At 43.2% G+C, this 18,166-nt stretch overlaps 1 protein-coding gene across 1 annotated transcript in view; it reads left to right on the top strand.

Annotated features, from left to right (window-relative positions):
- The window catches only part of ACO2 (aconitase 2), a 31,732-nt gene extending 14,989 nt beyond the window's left edge, over nt 1-16,743 (top strand). The window contains exons 2-17 of the mRNA XM_040406870.1: nt 25-167; nt 640-898; nt 1,360-1,452; nt 2,759-2,917; nt 4,388-4,643; nt 6,345-6,436; nt 8,201-8,306; nt 8,386-8,543; nt 9,159-9,232; nt 9,343-9,454; nt 11,150-11,272; nt 12,785-12,940; nt 14,311-14,502; nt 15,803-15,935; nt 16,017-16,138; nt 16,272-16,743. Coding sequence (XP_040262804.1) covers nt 25-167; nt 640-898; nt 1,360-1,452; nt 2,759-2,917; nt 4,388-4,643; nt 6,345-6,436; nt 8,201-8,306; nt 8,386-8,543; nt 9,159-9,232; nt 9,343-9,454; nt 11,150-11,272; nt 12,785-12,940; nt 14,311-14,502; nt 15,803-15,935; nt 16,017-16,138; nt 16,272-16,406 — 2,313 coding nt within the window. The 3' untranslated portion in view covers nt 16,407-16,743. The remainder of the gene's footprint in view (nt 1-24; nt 168-639; nt 899-1,359; nt 1,453-2,758; nt 2,918-4,387; nt 4,644-6,344; nt 6,437-8,200; nt 8,307-8,385; nt 8,544-9,158; nt 9,233-9,342; nt 9,455-11,149; nt 11,273-12,784; nt 12,941-14,310; nt 14,503-15,802; nt 15,936-16,016; nt 16,139-16,271) is intronic.
- The last annotated feature ends 1,423 nt before the right edge of the window (nt 16,744-18,166 follow it).

The raw sequence follows: 18,166 nt of genomic DNA, 5'->3' as shown, positions 1-18,166 counted from the left end.
TTTTTTTTTTTCTCTCTCTTACAGCAAGCCTTGGGCCATGGAGCACGCAAATATCACATTTCATCCGTCCTGTGCCAGAGGGCCAAAGTGGCGATGAGCCACTTTGAGACCAATGAATATATTAACTATGAAAAAATTGAAAAAAATATTGACATTGTTCACAAGCGGTAAGTGCATAGGATAATGGTGGATTAATCTCAACGTCTTGTGTAGACTACTTTTTTCTTTATTTTACAACTTTGAGTAGTGTCTGATTTCTCTTTTTAAAGGGAACCTGTCACCGGGATTGTGTGCATAGAGCTGAGGATATGGGTTGCTAGATGGCCGCTAGCACATCCGCAATACCCAGTCCCCATAGCTCTGTGTGCTTTGTTTGTGTAAAAAAAAATATGATTTGATACATATGCAAATTAACCTGAGATGAGTCCTGTCCCTGAAGTCAGGGACCGGACTCGTCTCAGGTTAATTTGCATATGTATGAAATCGGGTTTTTTACACAATAAAAGCACAGAGCTATGAGGACTGGGTATTGCGGATGTGCTAGCGGCCATCTAGCAACCCATGTCCTCAGCTCTATACACACAATCCCGGTGACAGGTTCCCTTTAAGCGTTCACGGTTTCTTCTATTATTCTTTAAGTTTGGACCGACCCCTTACCTTATCTGAGAAGATTGTATATGGCCATCTTGATGACCCAGTGAAGCAGGACATAGTGCGTGGAAAGACTTACCTTCGACTCAGACCAGACAGGGTGGCTATGCAGGATGCCACAGCCCAGATGGCCATGCTTCAGTTTATTAGTAGTGGGTTGCCCCGAGTGGCTGTGCCTTCAACCATCCACTGTGACCACTTGATTGAAGCCCAGCTTGGTGGCGATAAGGATCTTAAAAGGGCAAAGGTATATGCATTGGAGTACAAATCGCCTTAAACTTTCCATACTTTGTACCTTGCTGTATTTGTATTAAAGAAGTATTCCCACCTCAGACATTGGTGGCGTATCACTAGGGAATGTCACCATTCAAGTGTGGGCCCCACCTCTGGGATCTACTCCTGTCTCCAGAATGTGCCCCCCAAAGTGCTGGAGAGCACACTGCACAAGCGTGGCCACCCTCCATTCATGGCTATGGGAGTTCTGAAAATAGCAGAGTACTGGCTTGGCTATTTCCAGCAGTCCTGTAATGGTGAATGGAGAGGTGGCTGTGCATGTGCGGTCACTTTGGGGGGGGGGGGGGGGAAGCATTCTGGAGATGGGAGTGGGTCTCGGATGTGGGAAGCCCTCTTGTCATTGGTGGCATATGACAGTGATATATGCTGCTAATACCCTTTGCACTCTTATCTTTATTGTTTTCCCACCTTTAGGATATCAACCAGGAAGTGTATAATTTTCTAGCAACTGCTGCAGCAAAATACGGTGTTGGTTTCTGGAAACCAGGGTCAGGCATCATCCATCAGGTGAGACCTAGTGCACACTGGTGCAGATTTATGAAACTGTTATGCACATTTTTTTAAAAACCAGAGAAGGGCAGAAGGAGTTTTGAGCAGGAAGCAGTGAAAAAATTAAGGCCTCTTTACATTGGCCGACTCCAAGTAATTGGAGCAAACTGTTTGTTCCTGATTGCCTGCTCTTCAGAGGTGGTGAGAGTTGCAATTGCATGCAGCAGTCATCTCTGTATAGGGATGAGCAATCACTGTTTACACAGGACTGTCTACTGCCCATATAATGACTGCTTGTTCATTAGGTGATGGGTGGCACCTTTTACACAGGGCAATTATCAGGAATGAGTGTTCCTAGGAATGTACCATCCCGATTAATGCCCCAGTCATTGACCTCTGTAAAGGGGTATTTAGAAGGTACAAAGGAGCTGTTGAGCGTGCTATGAGCAGCCAGTGATGAAGCCGCTGAGGTGGGGCTTGTAGTTAACAGCCTCTGTTGCCTTCATGTGTGCTGCATACTTATTTCTCCCACAATCTCCACACAAAGCGGGAAGAATGAATCCTCTGCTAAATTGAAGTGCTAAACCTTTCCTGCGATTGTTCCATCGTTGTAGGGGATTGTAGGAGAAAAATGTGTAGGGGGACAACCCCTTTAAGGAATCTTAGTCATGTAGTAATAGGACATGACTCGCTGAGCTTTTTGAAGTATAAGGCTATTGCCACACAGTCAAGTTTTATTTTTTTTATGCAGTTTTTGAAGACAAAATTAGGTTTGGGTCAAAAGGAGTTAAAGTAATAAGGGTAGCTAATTCCCCCACCCCCCCTGATTTAGGCCCCTTTCACACGAGCGAGTTTTCCGTGCGGGTGCAATTCGTGACGTGAACGCATAGCAGCCGCACTGAATCCTGACCCTTTCATTTCAATGGGTCTGTGTACATGAGCTTTTTTTTTTTTTTTCACGCAGCATGTTCTATATTCTGCATTTTTCATTGCGCCCTGGCCCCATAGAAGTGATTGGGGCTTCAGTGAAAAATGCATTGCATCCAGAAGCAAGTCCGGATACAATGTGTTTTTTCACTGATGGTTGCTAGATGTTTGTAGACCTTCAGTTTTTTTATCGCCCGCGTAAAAAATATCAAAACGCATTGCACCCGTGCGGAAAAAAACGTAATGCAATTGCAGACAAAACTGACTGAACTTGCTTGCAAATGTTGTGTATTTACAGCTGTGTAGAGAATGGTAGACACAGTTCCCTCATTCAGATCTTCAGCTACATCAGTGGAATATATATATATAATATAATTTTTTTCTTCTACTAATTTAGATTATCCTAGAAAACTACGCATATCCTGGAGTGCTCCTTATCGGTACAGACTCGCACACCCCTAATGGTGGTGGTTTAGGTGGGATCTGCATCGGTGTAGGTGGTGCTGATGCTGTAGATGTTATGGCTGGGATTCCTTGGGAGCTCAAATGTCCAAAGGTGAGTGACTTGCTCTTCAGTGTTGTAAAATGATTTTCATACTAACAAATAAGTTTTGCGTAGCCACAGGATAATTGATAGTTGGCTTTCCAAGACTTTCACATTTGAAAACTAATCCGTAGGATGGGCCATCACTCAGGTTGGTCTCACTACGGCACCTCTGTTGATTGGCTGTCTGAATGGGAGATGGAGCTGCAAACGTGTAAACCATGCTTCAATGAGATACAGATGGCCGTCCTAAGGATAGGCTATCAGTTTTACAGTCCTGGAAAGGATAGTACCATTGACTATAAACGTCCTTGCAGAGATTGTGAAGCTGCGGGAGCAGAGAGCCCGCTGATTGACATCTAGACCCCCTTCCAAAAAAAAGAAGAACTTAAAGAAAACTACACAACAGCACCTTTATCGTGGTTTTTCTTGCGGATTTTGGTGCACATTTTCTGTTTAAGAACCCCATTGAAGTCTGAGGAAATCCCCCTATATATAGTATAGAGTGCAGAATTACAGAGTTGACATCCTGCAGATTTTAAAATCTGCATTGCGGGTCAGTTTCCGCAGGTACACAATGTTTACATGAGATATGGCAGATTTCATTCAGCTTGCTGGTACTATAGTGTTTTTTGTTTTTAATCATTTCCATCACTGTAGGGGAAAAAGCTAGAAAAAATGCCATAAAAGCAGGTGAGCCACATGGCAAAAACTAGACTTTTTTGTGCTTTCAAGATGTACCCTTAAAGGGGTTGTCTGGTGAAATAACCCCTGTTTAAAGAGGACGTGTCACCACTCCTGACATGGCTGTTTTAATAGCTACATGCATTTTCCTTGTAAATAACAATGCTGGAGCATCTATTTTCATGGCTCTGTTTTGCAATTCCTCCTATTTCAACTAGAAGTTAGGAATTAATTGCTAGCGGTCTGCAGAAAGGGTACAGAGGGTGGTAACCAGTTGGGGGTGTACCTGCACAGTCTGAAAATGGCAGCACTGATTGGATAGTGAGTCTGTGCAGGTACACCCCCCCCAACTTGTTACCTCCCCTCTGTACCCTTACTGCAGACTGCTAGCAATTCATTTATAACTTCTAATAAAAAGAATAAAGGAATGGCACAACAAACATACATAAGAATAGATGCTCCAGAATTGTTACATGGGGAATGCATGAAGCCATTAAAACAGGCGTGTCAGGAGTGGTGACAGGTCCTCTGTAAATGGAAGCCATACAGGCGAGGGTATTCCGAGGGATGTGAACTTCAGCGGTTTCCAGACTTGCTGACTTCACTGTTTCACAATGTTTATTGGCAGACTTTACTAATTATTCGACTGCTTTATACACTTTGTATCAACTTGTCTTTAACCCATTAGGTTTAGAATAGTCAGAGCCCAGCTGTTGGTTGTGTGGAGGTTCTAGATGGAACATTAGCCTTTCATGCAGCCTTTTTCTCTCAATTTTTCTTTTTTCTTTTTTAAATTAGGTTATCGGTGTAAAACTGACCGGTAGGCTGTCTGGCTGGACTTCCCCAAAAGATGTCATCCTAAAAGTAGCTGGTATCTTGACTGTGAAGGGTGGTACTGGAGCCATTGTAGAATATCATGGACCTGGGGTGGACTCCATTTCATGTACTGGAATGGCCACAATCTGTAATATGGGAGCTGAAATTGGAGCGACAACATCTGTATTTCCATATAATCATCGCATGAAAAAGTACTTGGAAAAAACTGGGCGTTCAGGTGTGTTTTTTTTTTCTTTTCTTTAAATTTCTTTTATAATGTATCACTGTACAGCATGGCATATTAAGTATTGTAGGAGCAGAAATCAGTGGTGTAGCTGTACTTACTTAATACAGTAAAGCATAAATGACTTGATGGCTACTCCAGTCTACCTGTTGTGCTCCTCTGAGGTTGAACATAGATGTGAGTACTTCAGAGGCAAAATAGAAGGTAGGGTATCATTCCATCACAAACCAGCCCAGAGGCAGAGTTGTAGTGATGGGTAGTGTCTGCCGGAGTAGGATGGGCTTGGACAGCCGTATATATATGGCTTGGTAGTAGTGCTAGTTCAACATAAGCCAGGACAGCCGGGAACATGCTACAATCATCTGGAAACAGGGAACCCTCTAGCTGTTACAAAATTACAACTCCCAGCATGTGGGCTGTAGTTTTGCAACAGCTGGAGGGCCACAGGTTGAGCATTCCTGATCTAGAAGACCACCAATATCTGGCAACAAGCAGTCTTTTGTAATGACCAAAGCAGTGAGGGATATATACCCTACACTGGTATGCTGGTGGTACTTGTCCTAGTAGGTAACAGCAGGGAAAATGGCACTGGGAGGAGCGCACCTCCAGGCGGGAATGAATTGTAAGCCAGCGTGAAGGCTAGTTAGAAGCAGTTTATGTAGTAGTTCAAGCAGGGCTTTCCTACCCTTTTTGGTGCTTCTGGCTACACCCATGTCCTTTTAATTGATTAGCAGTAATTGAAGTTTGGGTGGTGGCGGTTGTTTCAAACATCTTGGAAATGAAAGCTCAACTGCATTATCATATTAAAGGGAACCTGTCACCTCCGAAAACCATCCCAAGCCGCCAGCAGCGTTTCCGACGATAATTTTCTTCCTGAAGGCCGATGAGGCTAAATCTCAGAAAACGTTGTGTTATCCCCTGCCTGCGCGCTTCTCTAGTCTTGCTTGAAGTCAAGGGGACAGCGGCCTCCGTGCTTCAAGTCACTGTAACCACGCCCCCTTCCCTGCCCCTTCCCTGTGACTGACAGCGCTTATGCTGAGAGTTCGGCAAAGCTAGCCGAACTGCCGGCTGTCAGTCACAGGGAAGGGGACGTGGTTACCGTGACTTGAAGAAAGGAGGCCGCTGTCCCCTTGACTTCAAGCATGTGTGGAGAAGCGCGCCGGGCAGGGGATAAGAGTTTTCTTCGCTTTAGCCGCATCTGCCTTCAGGAACAAAATGATAGTCGGAAACGCTGCTGGCTACACGCAGGAACTGCTGGCGGCTTGGGATGGTTTTTGGAGGTGACAGGGTTCCCTTTAATGAAGGTTGCATAAAATGCTTAACTGATCTGCAGTAGTGAACTCTCCAGTGTAGAAGTTAATAGATGCATATGGTGTCAGCCTGAATATCTAGTATGACATAAAGTTGTGCCTCACCTTTGAAGGTTAATTCAGAATAAAAGGTCAAAGTACACTGCAAATATTGGGAGGTTTCCAACCCTCTGCCTGTCACCCTGCCAGCATCCTTTGTGTCATATGGGTGGATGCAGCTGTGGAAGAGGCAGTGATATGGTATGTGATTCCGGTCAATAGTCATAGTACAGCGGTATTGCTACAGTATAGTGGTTATTTCTATTGAATGTGTTGTGATTGCGACATTTTTAAGATGTGCTCAGCAAGGTATAATTTTGTCCATGTTTAAATTTTTGTGTTTAAGATATCGCATCTCTGGCAGAAGAGTTCAAGTCCAGTTTGGTACCAGATACCGGTGCTGAATATGATCAACTGATTGAAATTAATTTGGATGAGGTGGGCACTTTCTGAAAAAAAATTAAATTTTGAACACAGTGTGTTAAAGAAACACTAGAAAAATGCATTATACTTATTTTAAGGCCTGATGCACACGGCATGTTTTGTTCGGTATCCGAGCCGCAGTATTTGCGGCTTGGAAGCGGACCCGTTCACTTCAATGGGGCCGCAAAAGATGCAGACAGCACTGCTGTCCCCATCTGTTGCTCCGTTCCGTGGTCGGCAAAAAAATAACCTGTCCTATTCTTGTCCGTTTTGCAGACAAGAATAGGCAGTTATAATAATGGCTGTCTGGGCTGTTCAGCAAATTGCGGAACGCACACGGACGCCGTCTGTGTTTTGCGGATCCGCAATTTGCGGACCGCGAAACACATCGGTCGTGTGCATGTAGCCTATAAGGGGTTCGCCAGGCTTTTTTATAAAAAATATTTTTGCTAACCTATGGAAGAAGGGTCATTAGGTTAGTACTTACCTGCTCCACTTATGCCGCCGTCCCCCTGCTCCCTACGCAGGCTGCAGACTCCTCCACCCGGGTCCTGACTGGATGTGTGCAGTTATTTTTCTGTTCAGGTGTGTTTACTATTATGCAGTTGAGCAGGAAGAGAAACTTGCACAGCCAGTTGGGACCTAGTTGGAAGAGCTTGCAGCCTATGTGCGTGCAGCAGAGATGGTGGCATCGTCAGAGCGAGGGATGGGTAAGTACTAACCTAACCATATTTCTTCCAAAATTTAGAAGAGAGAACTTTTTAGAAAGTCCGGAGTACCCCTTTAAATGTGTTCCAGGAGATTAACTATAGCCCTCCTTCCCCTGTGAGCACTGATCAGCTGCATTGTCTGCTATGTGAGGCAAGGACATTAAGTCCTGCCTAATCGGGTATCTGACAAAAAGAAAGACACCAGGAGAAAGTTAAAGGTCGCATCTCTAGGATAAGCCATCAATATCAGACTGGTGCGGATCCCACCCCTGGGACCCACTTCTGCATGCTTTGTATGGGAGTTCTGATGATCACCAGGCAAGCAAGCTCGCTTTTATCTGAATTCCCATAGAAGTGAACGGAGGGTGGCCCTGCTTGTTTGGTGCGCTCGCCTTGATTTTGGGGGTCACGTTCTAGAGATACAAGCAGGTTCCACCTCTGGGACCTGCTTCTATCTCAAATTAGTGGCATATCCTAGCGATATGCCACCAATGTCTAAGATAAGACAACCCCTTTGACTCCTTGGCACACATTGATTTACGTCATGGAATATTACTATGTCTTGGCTGTAAGGGTCCTACTAGAAGGGCAGATATATTTACAGAATGAGTAGCGAGTTATGCTTTGAGTTGTTTGCCTTCAATTACACAGGTCCCTATTTCTGGCGTTTGCTTGTTATTACTATTGTAGTATTGAGTATTTCCACTTGCAGATTCCTGATTAGACGAGGGGATGTGGTGGTGACTGGTCTTTCAGTCAGGCAGGTTTGTCTGAGCCACTAAAAATGAACAATTTATCGCTCATTTGATTGCTGCACACTATTACACAACTATAATTTCTCAAATTTGAACGATTTATAGGAAGATTCATACAATGACTCCTAATAGGCTCTTAATGTTTGAATAAATAACTAGCCAACAGTGCTTTCAGGAATCTGACTTTTATCTGAGTTATTAGTGGGCGCTTTTTGCAGCTTTGTTTTGTACAATTTCTTAAATTTATTATTTTTTTTTTAAACCATGTTGCTTTTTAGGCCTGTATGTAGTAAATGGTCTTTTTGTGTCTGTAGCTAAAACCATACATCAATGGACCTTTTACCCCTGACTTGGCAAACCCTGTATCTGAGGTGGGAGCTATTGCAGAACAGAAGGGATGGCCTTTGGATATCAGAGTTGGTAGGTTGTTTGGGAGAAGATTGAGAGAAATTCATTATATTGCTTGCTCATGTGTAACTTAAACTTCTGTTCTTGCCAGGTCTCATTGGCAGCTGTACAAATTCCAGCTATGAGGATATGGGCCGTTCAGCTGCTGTAGCAAAACAAGCTTTAGCGCACGGCCTGAAATGCAAATCTCTTTTTACGATAACTCCAGGTTCAGAACAAATCCGAGCCACTATTGAGCGAGACGGTTATGTAAGTACTGGGTCGTCTTTTGCTGACTGCAGAATATTTGATGTTATTGCTGTAATAAATGTATTTATCTCTTGGCTTTCAATCCGTTGTTGCTCTTACTGTGTATGTGGTTATACTGGAATTCAATGCAGTTCTTCTATTTTCCTATTGATAAAAAAAATAAAATAAAGTTGCTGCAGCAAAAATCATCTAAAAAGTGGTACGTTTTTGCACGTCTAGGGATTCTAGTTGTGCTATACAATCTATATGGCCGCCATAATATATATTTATATTTCTGGGGCCATTATAGACACTGGAGGCACTACGGGGGGCCCCATTATAGATACTGGGGGAGGGGGGGGGGCGGCAATATGGTGGTCATAACCTATACAGGATGCACTGTGGTGGGGCCCATAATATATACTGATGGAACTGCAAAAAAAAAGCCAATGAAATTCATCAGTCGTGTAAATCTACCCTTAGTTTAAAACATTAGGATTAGTAAATCTGAGCCATTGTATTAGGAAAAGCGACTGAGATAAATCAGTTATTGTCATTATGCTACATCCAAATGTAATAAACAAACTAAATCCCTTTAAATAGGTGTAGTGCATGATGTTTCTCTGTTGCCAATAGGCTGCCATTCTTCGTGATGTTGGTGGTGTAGTACTTGCAAATGCCTGTGGACCTTGTATTGGACAGTGGGACAGGTAGGTTTATTAAATTATTATTTTTATTTTTTAAAGGATGTACATTTGGAAATTTTGGCATCTTTCGATATACAGTCTAATAATTGATTTGGTAAACTCATTACCTACAGGAAGGATATTAAGAAGGGAGAGAAGAACACAATTGTCACCTCATACAACAGAAACTTTACTGGAAGGAATGATGCAAATCCTGAGACGCATGCATTTGTTACATCTCCAGAGGTATTTAGTTTATTTAGAGCAACATGCATACTGATCTGAGGGACGACAGGCTGCGCTCAGCTCTGCAGGATCTAGTGGTAGAAGGAACAGTGGTAGAAGGAACAGTGGATAAGTTGGCCCTAAGTATTTATTTAAAGCTTCATTTTATTGAACGGCTTTGGGTAGATTGTCTGTGACATTTCAACTCCTTTCTGGAAACAGGTTTGTATATATACGCACACATCACTGGCCATCCCCTTTTTTAAATGGCATTGCAATATAATCTTATTTTAGAGCTGCTTTAGATATATCAAAGTTGCATAAATAACTCATGTTCTATTCTATTAGCCTAATAAAAGGGTTATGCCATGATTGATGGAACGGAGCATGTGCGACCATGCTCTTCCAGGTTAGTAGGTGGACGTGCACTTTACTGTACAAATGACACCAGAGGTCACCATAATAAAGAAGTAAAGAGTATCTCACAGCTGGAGCATTTTTGTAACAAAGTAAATGACAAAAGTAACTAGTTTTTAACATTAATGTTGTATATTAAAATATTGGCAATACCTCTTTACTGCTTTATGTTCTGAAGGGTTGCTGTTTTCTAGTATGTCTCGCAAATGCTGATCTGGTATTTTGTTGGCATAACATTGAGTTATTTTACCGTATTTTTCACCCTATAAGACGCACCTAGGTTTTTGGGGAGGAAAATAAGAAAAAAAAATTTTTTAACCAAAAGGTGTGCTTTTGGTGGGTTTGGAACTAATGGTGGTCTGTGGATGGCACTATTACTGGGGATCTGTGAAGGACACTGTTATGGGGGGGGGGAAATCTGTGGATGACGCACTGTTATGGGGGGGGGATCTGTGGATGACTCACTGTTATGGGGGGGGAGATCTGTGGATGACGAAAAGTTACGGGGGGGGGGGGGGGGGGGATCTGTGGATGGCACTGTTACGGGCGGGGGGGATAGGGATCTGTGGATGGCACTGTTACGGGGGGAGGGAAGATCTGTGGATGGCACTGTTATATATGTGCCATCCACAGACCCCCCCCCCCCCCACCCCATAACAGTGCCATCCACAGACCCCCCAGCCCATAACAGTGCCATCCACAGATGTTCCCCATAAAACTGTCATCCACAGATTCCCCCCCCCCCCCCCCCCACCGCTCTAGTGCTGCAGTATACAAATATATAAAATGTCTTTCAATTAAGTGATTAAATATGCCCCCTCACTCCTAATATTACCGTACAGCCTAACAGCTTCTGTACAATGCAGGCCGGACGGCCGACGCGTCACTCACTGATGTCACTTACCTGCGCCGCCTGCTTCATTCATAAAGTAGGCGGCGCAGGCACATGACATCAGGGAGTTACACTGCCGCCCGGCTTGCCCGCCTGCATTCTACATAAGCTGTTAGGATGTACGGTAATATTAAAAGTGGGGGGGCATGTTTAATCACTTTTAATTGAATGAGACATTTTTATATTTGTATAGTGCAGCACTGGAGCGGCGGGGCCGGAGTACAGTGACTGCCCTGCCGCAATTGCCGGCCCCCAGCTCCTCCTCCCAGTCCCTCCCTGCTCGCATATACATCACAGCTTGCGATGTAAAAATGTCAGCATTCGCCCCATAAGACACAGGGGCATTTTTCCCCCATTTTGGGGGGCGAAAAATATGGTAGTTCTTTTCAATTGTATTTTTCTTTCAGATAGTTACAGCTTTGTCAATTGCCGGAACCTTAAAGTTTGACCCAGAAAAAGACTTTCTCACTGGTGCTGATGGAAAGAAATTTAAACTGGAGGCTCCAGATGCAGATGAGCTGCCAAAATCTGTGAGTTTCTTTTTCGATAACTGCACTGTACTTTCCAAATGGAGAAAAAAAAATCGAACTTGATATATGCATTTATGGTTCAATCATTTTTTATTAGACAGAAAAAATGAATAGAATAGTCAGCAAGTTCACATTAATCCAAATATAGGTGAAATAATCATAAGCCAAAAGAACAAGCATAATGCATGAGAAATAGTTATTCGATTTACCAACTGTATGAAACCGGGGGTACAAATACACAAAGACAGAGGGGAGGGGGGGACAGACTAGGGCAGTGATGGCGAACCTTTTAGAGACCGAGTGCCCAAACTGCAACCCAAAACCCATTATTTATCGCAAAGTGCCAACACGGCAATTTAACCTGAATACTACAGTCCAATATAGTATATCTTCCATGTACTTTATCATTTAGCTATAATAGCTTAATAGCCTACATTCAGTGTGCTGCCTGTGCTGTTCATAGAGCGCCCTGCGCTGATGAATGGCAGGAAAAGTCTAAGGCATATTGGTACACCATAGACTTTTTCCAGGGTGCGAGTGCCCACAGAGAGGGCTCTGAGTGCCGCCTTTGGCACCCGTGCCATAGGTTCGCCACCACTGGACTAGGGGGTGGGGAGATGGGTGCAGGTAACACGTATATTGTATGAGTAATGTAATGCTGTTCAATTTACCCGCTGTAGGGAATCGGGTCTAGTAGGCACACAAGATCAGGGGGGGGGGGGGGGGGGGGAGAAGGCCATAGAATAGCCGGTAAGGAAGCTGAGTGTTCTTTATTACCTAGTGTCCCAGGAACCACATCAGGAACAGTGAGTCTCAATAGTACCAGTAGCCAACCAGATTGCGGAACGGGATGAGTTTCGAAATTGGAACCATGGGTCCCAAGAGCGAGAAAAAAAATCTGTACTCGGTTATGGGCCTCTGACCCAAGTTCCTCCATATGAACTAGGGTGTCTAGGGCTGAGGTCCAGGATATTCTCTGCAATTGATATATGCATTTAAAGGGTTTTCTGAGATTTGCATATTGATGCCTTATCCTAAGGATGGGTCATAAATGTGATATCAGTGGGGGAACCCTGCCAATCGGCTGTACAAAGAGGCCGTGGTGCTTATTCCTCTTTCTAGGCTATGTGATATGAAGTTTATTGGTCACATGGCCTAGGCGCAGTTTCGCTCCCATTCAAGTGAGTGGGGGATGAGCTGCGATATCAAGCAGAGCCGCTATCAAATGGACGGCGCAGTACTTGGTAAGCTGCAAGGAGGCTGGAGCTCTGGTGAGCATCATGGCTTCCTGAAACAGCTGATTGGCGGGGCTCCGACTCCTGGCACCTCAGCCTATCTCCTATTGATTTATCCTGAGGATAGGTCATCCATATGTAAGTCTCGGATAACCCCGTTAAGATGTGTAAATTGCATAATTTTCTACAAAACCCAGTTATCTTATGTACAGAGAATGGGCTGTTCCTATTCTTGCATACTTAACTTTACATTAGTTCTTTTCTTTTGTTATACCAGAATTTTGATCCAGGTCAAGACACCTACCAGTACCCACCTAAAGATGGAAGTACTGAGCGTGTAGATGTGAGCCCCTCAAGCCAGCGCCTGCAACTTCTGGAGCCTTTTGAGAAGTGGGATGGAAAAGATCTTGAAAACATGCAGATTCTCATAAAGGTAAACCATGGCAACCCTTCTGCACTCTAGCGACTAGTCCTTGTTAAAGGGGTTTTCCGATTAAGACAAATTATTTCCTGCCCACAGGATAGGGCAGGCATCAGCAACCTCTGGCGCTCCATGTGTTCTGAAACTACAACTCCAGAATTCTCAATTCACTTTTATAGGAGTTGTAAGAAAAGCAGAGCATGTTTGTATTCTGGCAGTTGTAGTTTCACAGCAGTTTGAGTGCTGAAGGTTACTGATCCCTGGGATAAGGGCATAAGTATCTGATTGGTGGGGGACAACATCCATGCTTCTCCCAGAGGTGAATAGGAGTTTCAGAAATGGCACAGCTTGTTGTGTGCTATGTAATTTCTGTACCTTGCATTCACGTCTAAGTTGTAGAAGTAGCATAGCACAGTGAGCTCAGTTGTTTCCGTAAATCTGCTGACCTCTTGCAGCCTAAATGTGGTAGCCAGCAGGATGGGATCATTATTCTCTAGATAGGTGCTGGTCCCAGTGCCAGGACCCACACCAATCAGATCTTTTATGTTTTAGATGGGTGCTCTTTTAACATGTGTGAATAAATGTTCAGTTATGTATGTACCCAAAGTTGCTGTTATTTAAATTGTGTTGCAAAAAGCAAGTGTGCTTGTGGCAGTGGGAAAAAAAGCTGCATTCAGAAGGCAAAACATTCCCGCTAGAGGGAACGATTTTAATTAGAAAAAAATGTCCAGACAACCCCTTTAAGTGGTGAAGAACATGATCAGTGTTAAATTGTAACTTATAGTTTACTAGTTAATGTTGTAAGTAGTAGGCGACCACAAAAATAACATTTATTGAAATGTTGTCACTAAAATATAACTTTTATTGTGATAGTTAAAAATGGAAAAAAGTGGGTATTTTCAACTTAACGTATAAGTAAAACCACATACACAGTCCAAGGTAAGGTACTCGCTGAGTACAGGTATATTATTAACCCCTAAGATCAAAACCCAGGACTGTGTACATACAAAGGGAGCAGACTAGTAGCTGGAAATCAGGGGGGTGGGAACCTAGCAATGAGCGCTTCCCCAGTAAATAACCAGTTACTAAACTGCAACATATTAGTATGGGTCTACTGCCCTTTGACTGTAAATCACACTAGGCTACCTATGTGTCGCTATTTACATTGAAGCTGTTTATCTCTTCAGGATGGACAGCCTGGCTCAACGTGTTTCTTAGGCTGTTGATTATACAGCCAAGTCATCAGGAGCTATTACAGTTAGACAAACACACAAACAGCAAGTGCTGCATGCTCTGGTACATAGCGTGCAGACACGTAGCCTGCGGCACTGGTATTAAATTGTAACTTGTCTTTTTATTTCCTTGTGGTGCTTTAATGACAGGTAAAGGGCAAGTGTACAACAGATCACATTTCTGCAGCTGGACCCTGGTTGAAATTTAGAGGTCACTTGGACAACATTTCTAATAACTTACTGATCGGTGCCATCAACATAGAGAACAACAAGGCCAATAGCGTGAAAAATGCTTTAACTCAGGAATACGGACCAGTCCCTGACACAGGTCGCTACTACAAGGTAACGTTTTTGTAAATGCAAAAACTGAGTCCTCAGGGTGTTACAGGTTTTAAAGTCCCTTTACTAGTGTACTTAGATAAGTGCATTGACATGAACAGCAAAAAGTCTTGTGATTGCTTGCAGTGTACAATGCTACAGAAGAAGCCCCATTTTCTCCCCCACTGGGACTTCAGTGAACAACTTTGGAATTAGAGTGCTGAAGCCAACTTCGGATACCCGTTTTAAAATGTTTGTTTAATAGTCAAATGGCGAAGATATTCACTGAAGTCTTGCTAGACTTTGGTGGTAACTCATTTCGCCTCGCCAGAGCCCATACATTTTAATGCTGTATGGAGACTGATCTCCGTACAGCATTAAAATGAAGTTTTGAGCGAAGTGACTTCGGAACAAGATCTGAGGCTTGCTTTGCTCATCCCTACACGGGCATAGTCATGCAGTTTTGCATCATAATGTCATTTTTCATTAAGAAAATGCATAAAATTTGTTAGTGGGCAAGTTTGACCTGAGCAGAGTTTTTTTTTTTTTTTTTCCCCCCCACCTCCTAAGGCCTCATGCACATGGCTGTTGTGCGGCTGTTCCGTGCATTCCCCAATGCACAGGCAACATCCGTGGGATGGATCGAGACCCATTCAACTTGAATGGGTCCGTGATCTGTCCGCACCGTAAACAAATAGTACATATTCTATTTTTTTTTTTTTTGTGGTGGGGAGGCACAGACAAACACCATTGAAGCACTACGTAGGGCTTCCAATCTGTGCTTCCGTTCCGCATCTCCTGCATTCAAGTGAATGGGTCCGCATCCGTGATGCGGGGTGTACACGGCCGGTGTCTGTGTATTGGGGACCCGCTGTATGCATGCATAGATTAAAAAAATGTAAAAATAAAATATTGAGGTTACCACCAGTGTATACAGAAACAGAGGCCACACAGAATCTGGCTATTATCTACAAATGTGTTAAATATATACTGTACACAACAAACTGCTGCCATGTTAGCAAAATCTCCCCCCTTTCCCTTCTTGAAAGACCTCAAGTCAGTCTTGAACTGCTGCTTGGAATGTGTAATGTGGAGCTTGTGTAACTTGCTTTCAAATCTGTTACTGAATTTAAATGGGGCAGTGTTGTAAGCTGCTCCCTTCACTACTGAATGGTGTCAGGTTGCCCTCACTGTGCTGCTCAGATGAGAAATTCAGGTTCTGTTGTCTGGCAGTAGGAACGTCTTTTAGGTATGTCGGCATCTAAGAAGTACACTGGTCATGTTAGTGGCATCTATTTTCTAAATAGTCTTTTGCCTGTTGTAGGCACATGGAATTAGATGGGTTGTAATCGGTGATGAGAACTATGGAGAAGGATCTAGTAGAGAGCATGCAGCCCTGGAACCAAGGCATTTGGGAGGCAGAGCCATCATTACCAAGAGCTTTGCAAGAATTCATGGTGAGTTTCAGTGTGGAGCCCATTTAGTATGTGGTTTTTTGGGGGTTTTTTTTGTGCACTAATACTCGACCTATATTTCAGAAACCAACCTAAAGAAGCAGGGACTCCTGCCTCTCACTTTCTCTGACCCAGCTGATTATGATAAGATTCATCCTGAGGACAAGATCACACTTGCAGGGCTTAAGGACTTGGCACCTGGAAAGGTAATGAATTCAGGCATCAATGCCAAGCTCGTCATGCCCCTTCATGTAAATTTTAATAAACTTTCATTTACTGTTGCATGAATTCTAAATGTTTTTAAGTGAGAATATTAAGACTGCTTCTCACCTGTTACAGCCCGTCAAATGTATCATCACACATCAGAATGGTAGCCAAGAGACAATCGTGCTGAACCACACTTTCAATGAAACACAGCTTGAATGGTTCCAGGCTGGCAGCGCTCTCAACCGCATGAAAGAACTCATGAAGTAGAAGCACTTTGGCCCATCTTTGCCACTAACAGACTGTTCCCAGGATGGTTAACCATGACAACCTGTCACTCAGAAAGATAGCACTTAAACCGCTTCTTCATCCCATCTGTGTTAAATAAAAATCTGTTCAAGGTCCTCTTATTGCAGGAGCTGCCAGTCTTACAGTCCTTACATGGTTCCGTCATAATCTTTTTGTATTTATTGGCAGTTTCCGGTTTGATTGTCATGCTGATGTAATGCTGTCCAGCCTGTGAAAAGATTAAAATGAATCATGCTGCATTATTAATATATAGATTTTATTTCAGAGCAGACTTAATTCATTAAACTCTATGATGGGACTTATTGCATTCAATGGTCAATTTCTTTGTGGCACTGGTATGTGTGGATCATTCTGATGCCACAGTTTAGTTAAATGGCTTTTTCAGTATTGTACCCGCTTAAACCAGTGATGTGCTTCGCAGCTTATGATGCCAAGATGCCGATTTCTTTTCTGCACTTGTACAAAGTGTTCCATGTTTTATACAGTGTTCTAAGATACTGTACCTATTGGGTTAATTTACATCTAATCAGTGCCTGCTGTAACCAACTTTCATTTAGGGCTCATGCCCACGACCGTTGGATGTTTTGCGGTCCATAAATTGCAGATATGCAAAACCTGGATACTGGCCGCGTGCATTCCATATTTGGCAGAATGGAACAGCTGGCCCCTAATAGAACAGTCTTATCCTTGTCCGTAATGCTGGCAATAATAGGACATGTTCTATTTTTTTTGGGAACAGACATAAACCTGGAATGCACACAGAGTAATTTCCGTTTTTCTGCAGCCCAATTGAAGTGAATGGTTCTGCATACAGGCTGCAATAAAATAGAACTAACAGAAAAATACGTTTGTTTGCATGAGCCCTATAATGGACTAATGCCTCCTCGTAAACCTGTTAGGTGACCACTTAATTGAATGTATCTGAAGAAGCACAATAAAATTCTGAGGTACAGATCTGTCACTGAATTTGTACAGTATGGAGGTACTGAATGGATCAACTATGTAAGAATCACCAGAGAATATATTCTACGTAGTTATTTTGGTTCATCAACAATACATCAAACTTTCTTGGGCTCTGTTCACATCTGTGTCATGGCTTTAATTTATCAACCCTTCCGGACCTTGTGATTTTCCATTTTTGCGTTGTCATCTTTCACTCCCTGCCTTCCCGGGACATAGTTGTTGTTTTTTTTTGTTTTTGTTTTTTTTAAATATTGCTCCCTTCACAGAAGTTGTACTTTGTAATGGCATTTACTATTGCATACAATGCACTGTGTAGTGGGAAGCCAGAAAAAAAATTTCCAAATGGGATGGAAAAGTAATTCCGCCACAGTGGGTACATATTTATTTTTTTTGCTATGCAAAGAATGTCTTCGATTGTAAGGGGGCACTGATGGCAGCACGGTGGCTAACATTAGTGGTTAACATTGGTACATTGCAGCACTGGGGTTTTAGGTTAAAATCCAATCGGGACAACATCTGCATGGAGTTTATGTACTCCAACACTCTAAAGACTTACTGATGGGCAACTTAGATTGTGAGCATCAGGGACAGCAAGCAGTGAGGTCTGTAAAGTGGAATGTCTGTGGAATATGTCGGCGAATGGACACTAAGGCCCTTTTCACAGGGGCGAGATTTCCGTGCGGGTGCAATGCGTGAGGTGAACGCATTGCCCCCGCACTGAATCTGAACCCATTCATTTCTATGGGGCTGTGGCCATG

Source organism: Bufo bufo, chromosome 9 (genome assembly GCF_905171765.1).
Source record: "Bufo bufo chromosome 9, aBufBuf1.1, whole genome shotgun sequence".
Lineage (NCBI taxonomy): Eukaryota > Metazoa > Chordata > Amphibia > Anura > Bufonidae > Bufo > Bufo bufo.
The sequence above is the reverse complement of the archived record's forward strand: the minus strand, read 5'-3'. Positions and strand labels throughout refer to the sequence as shown.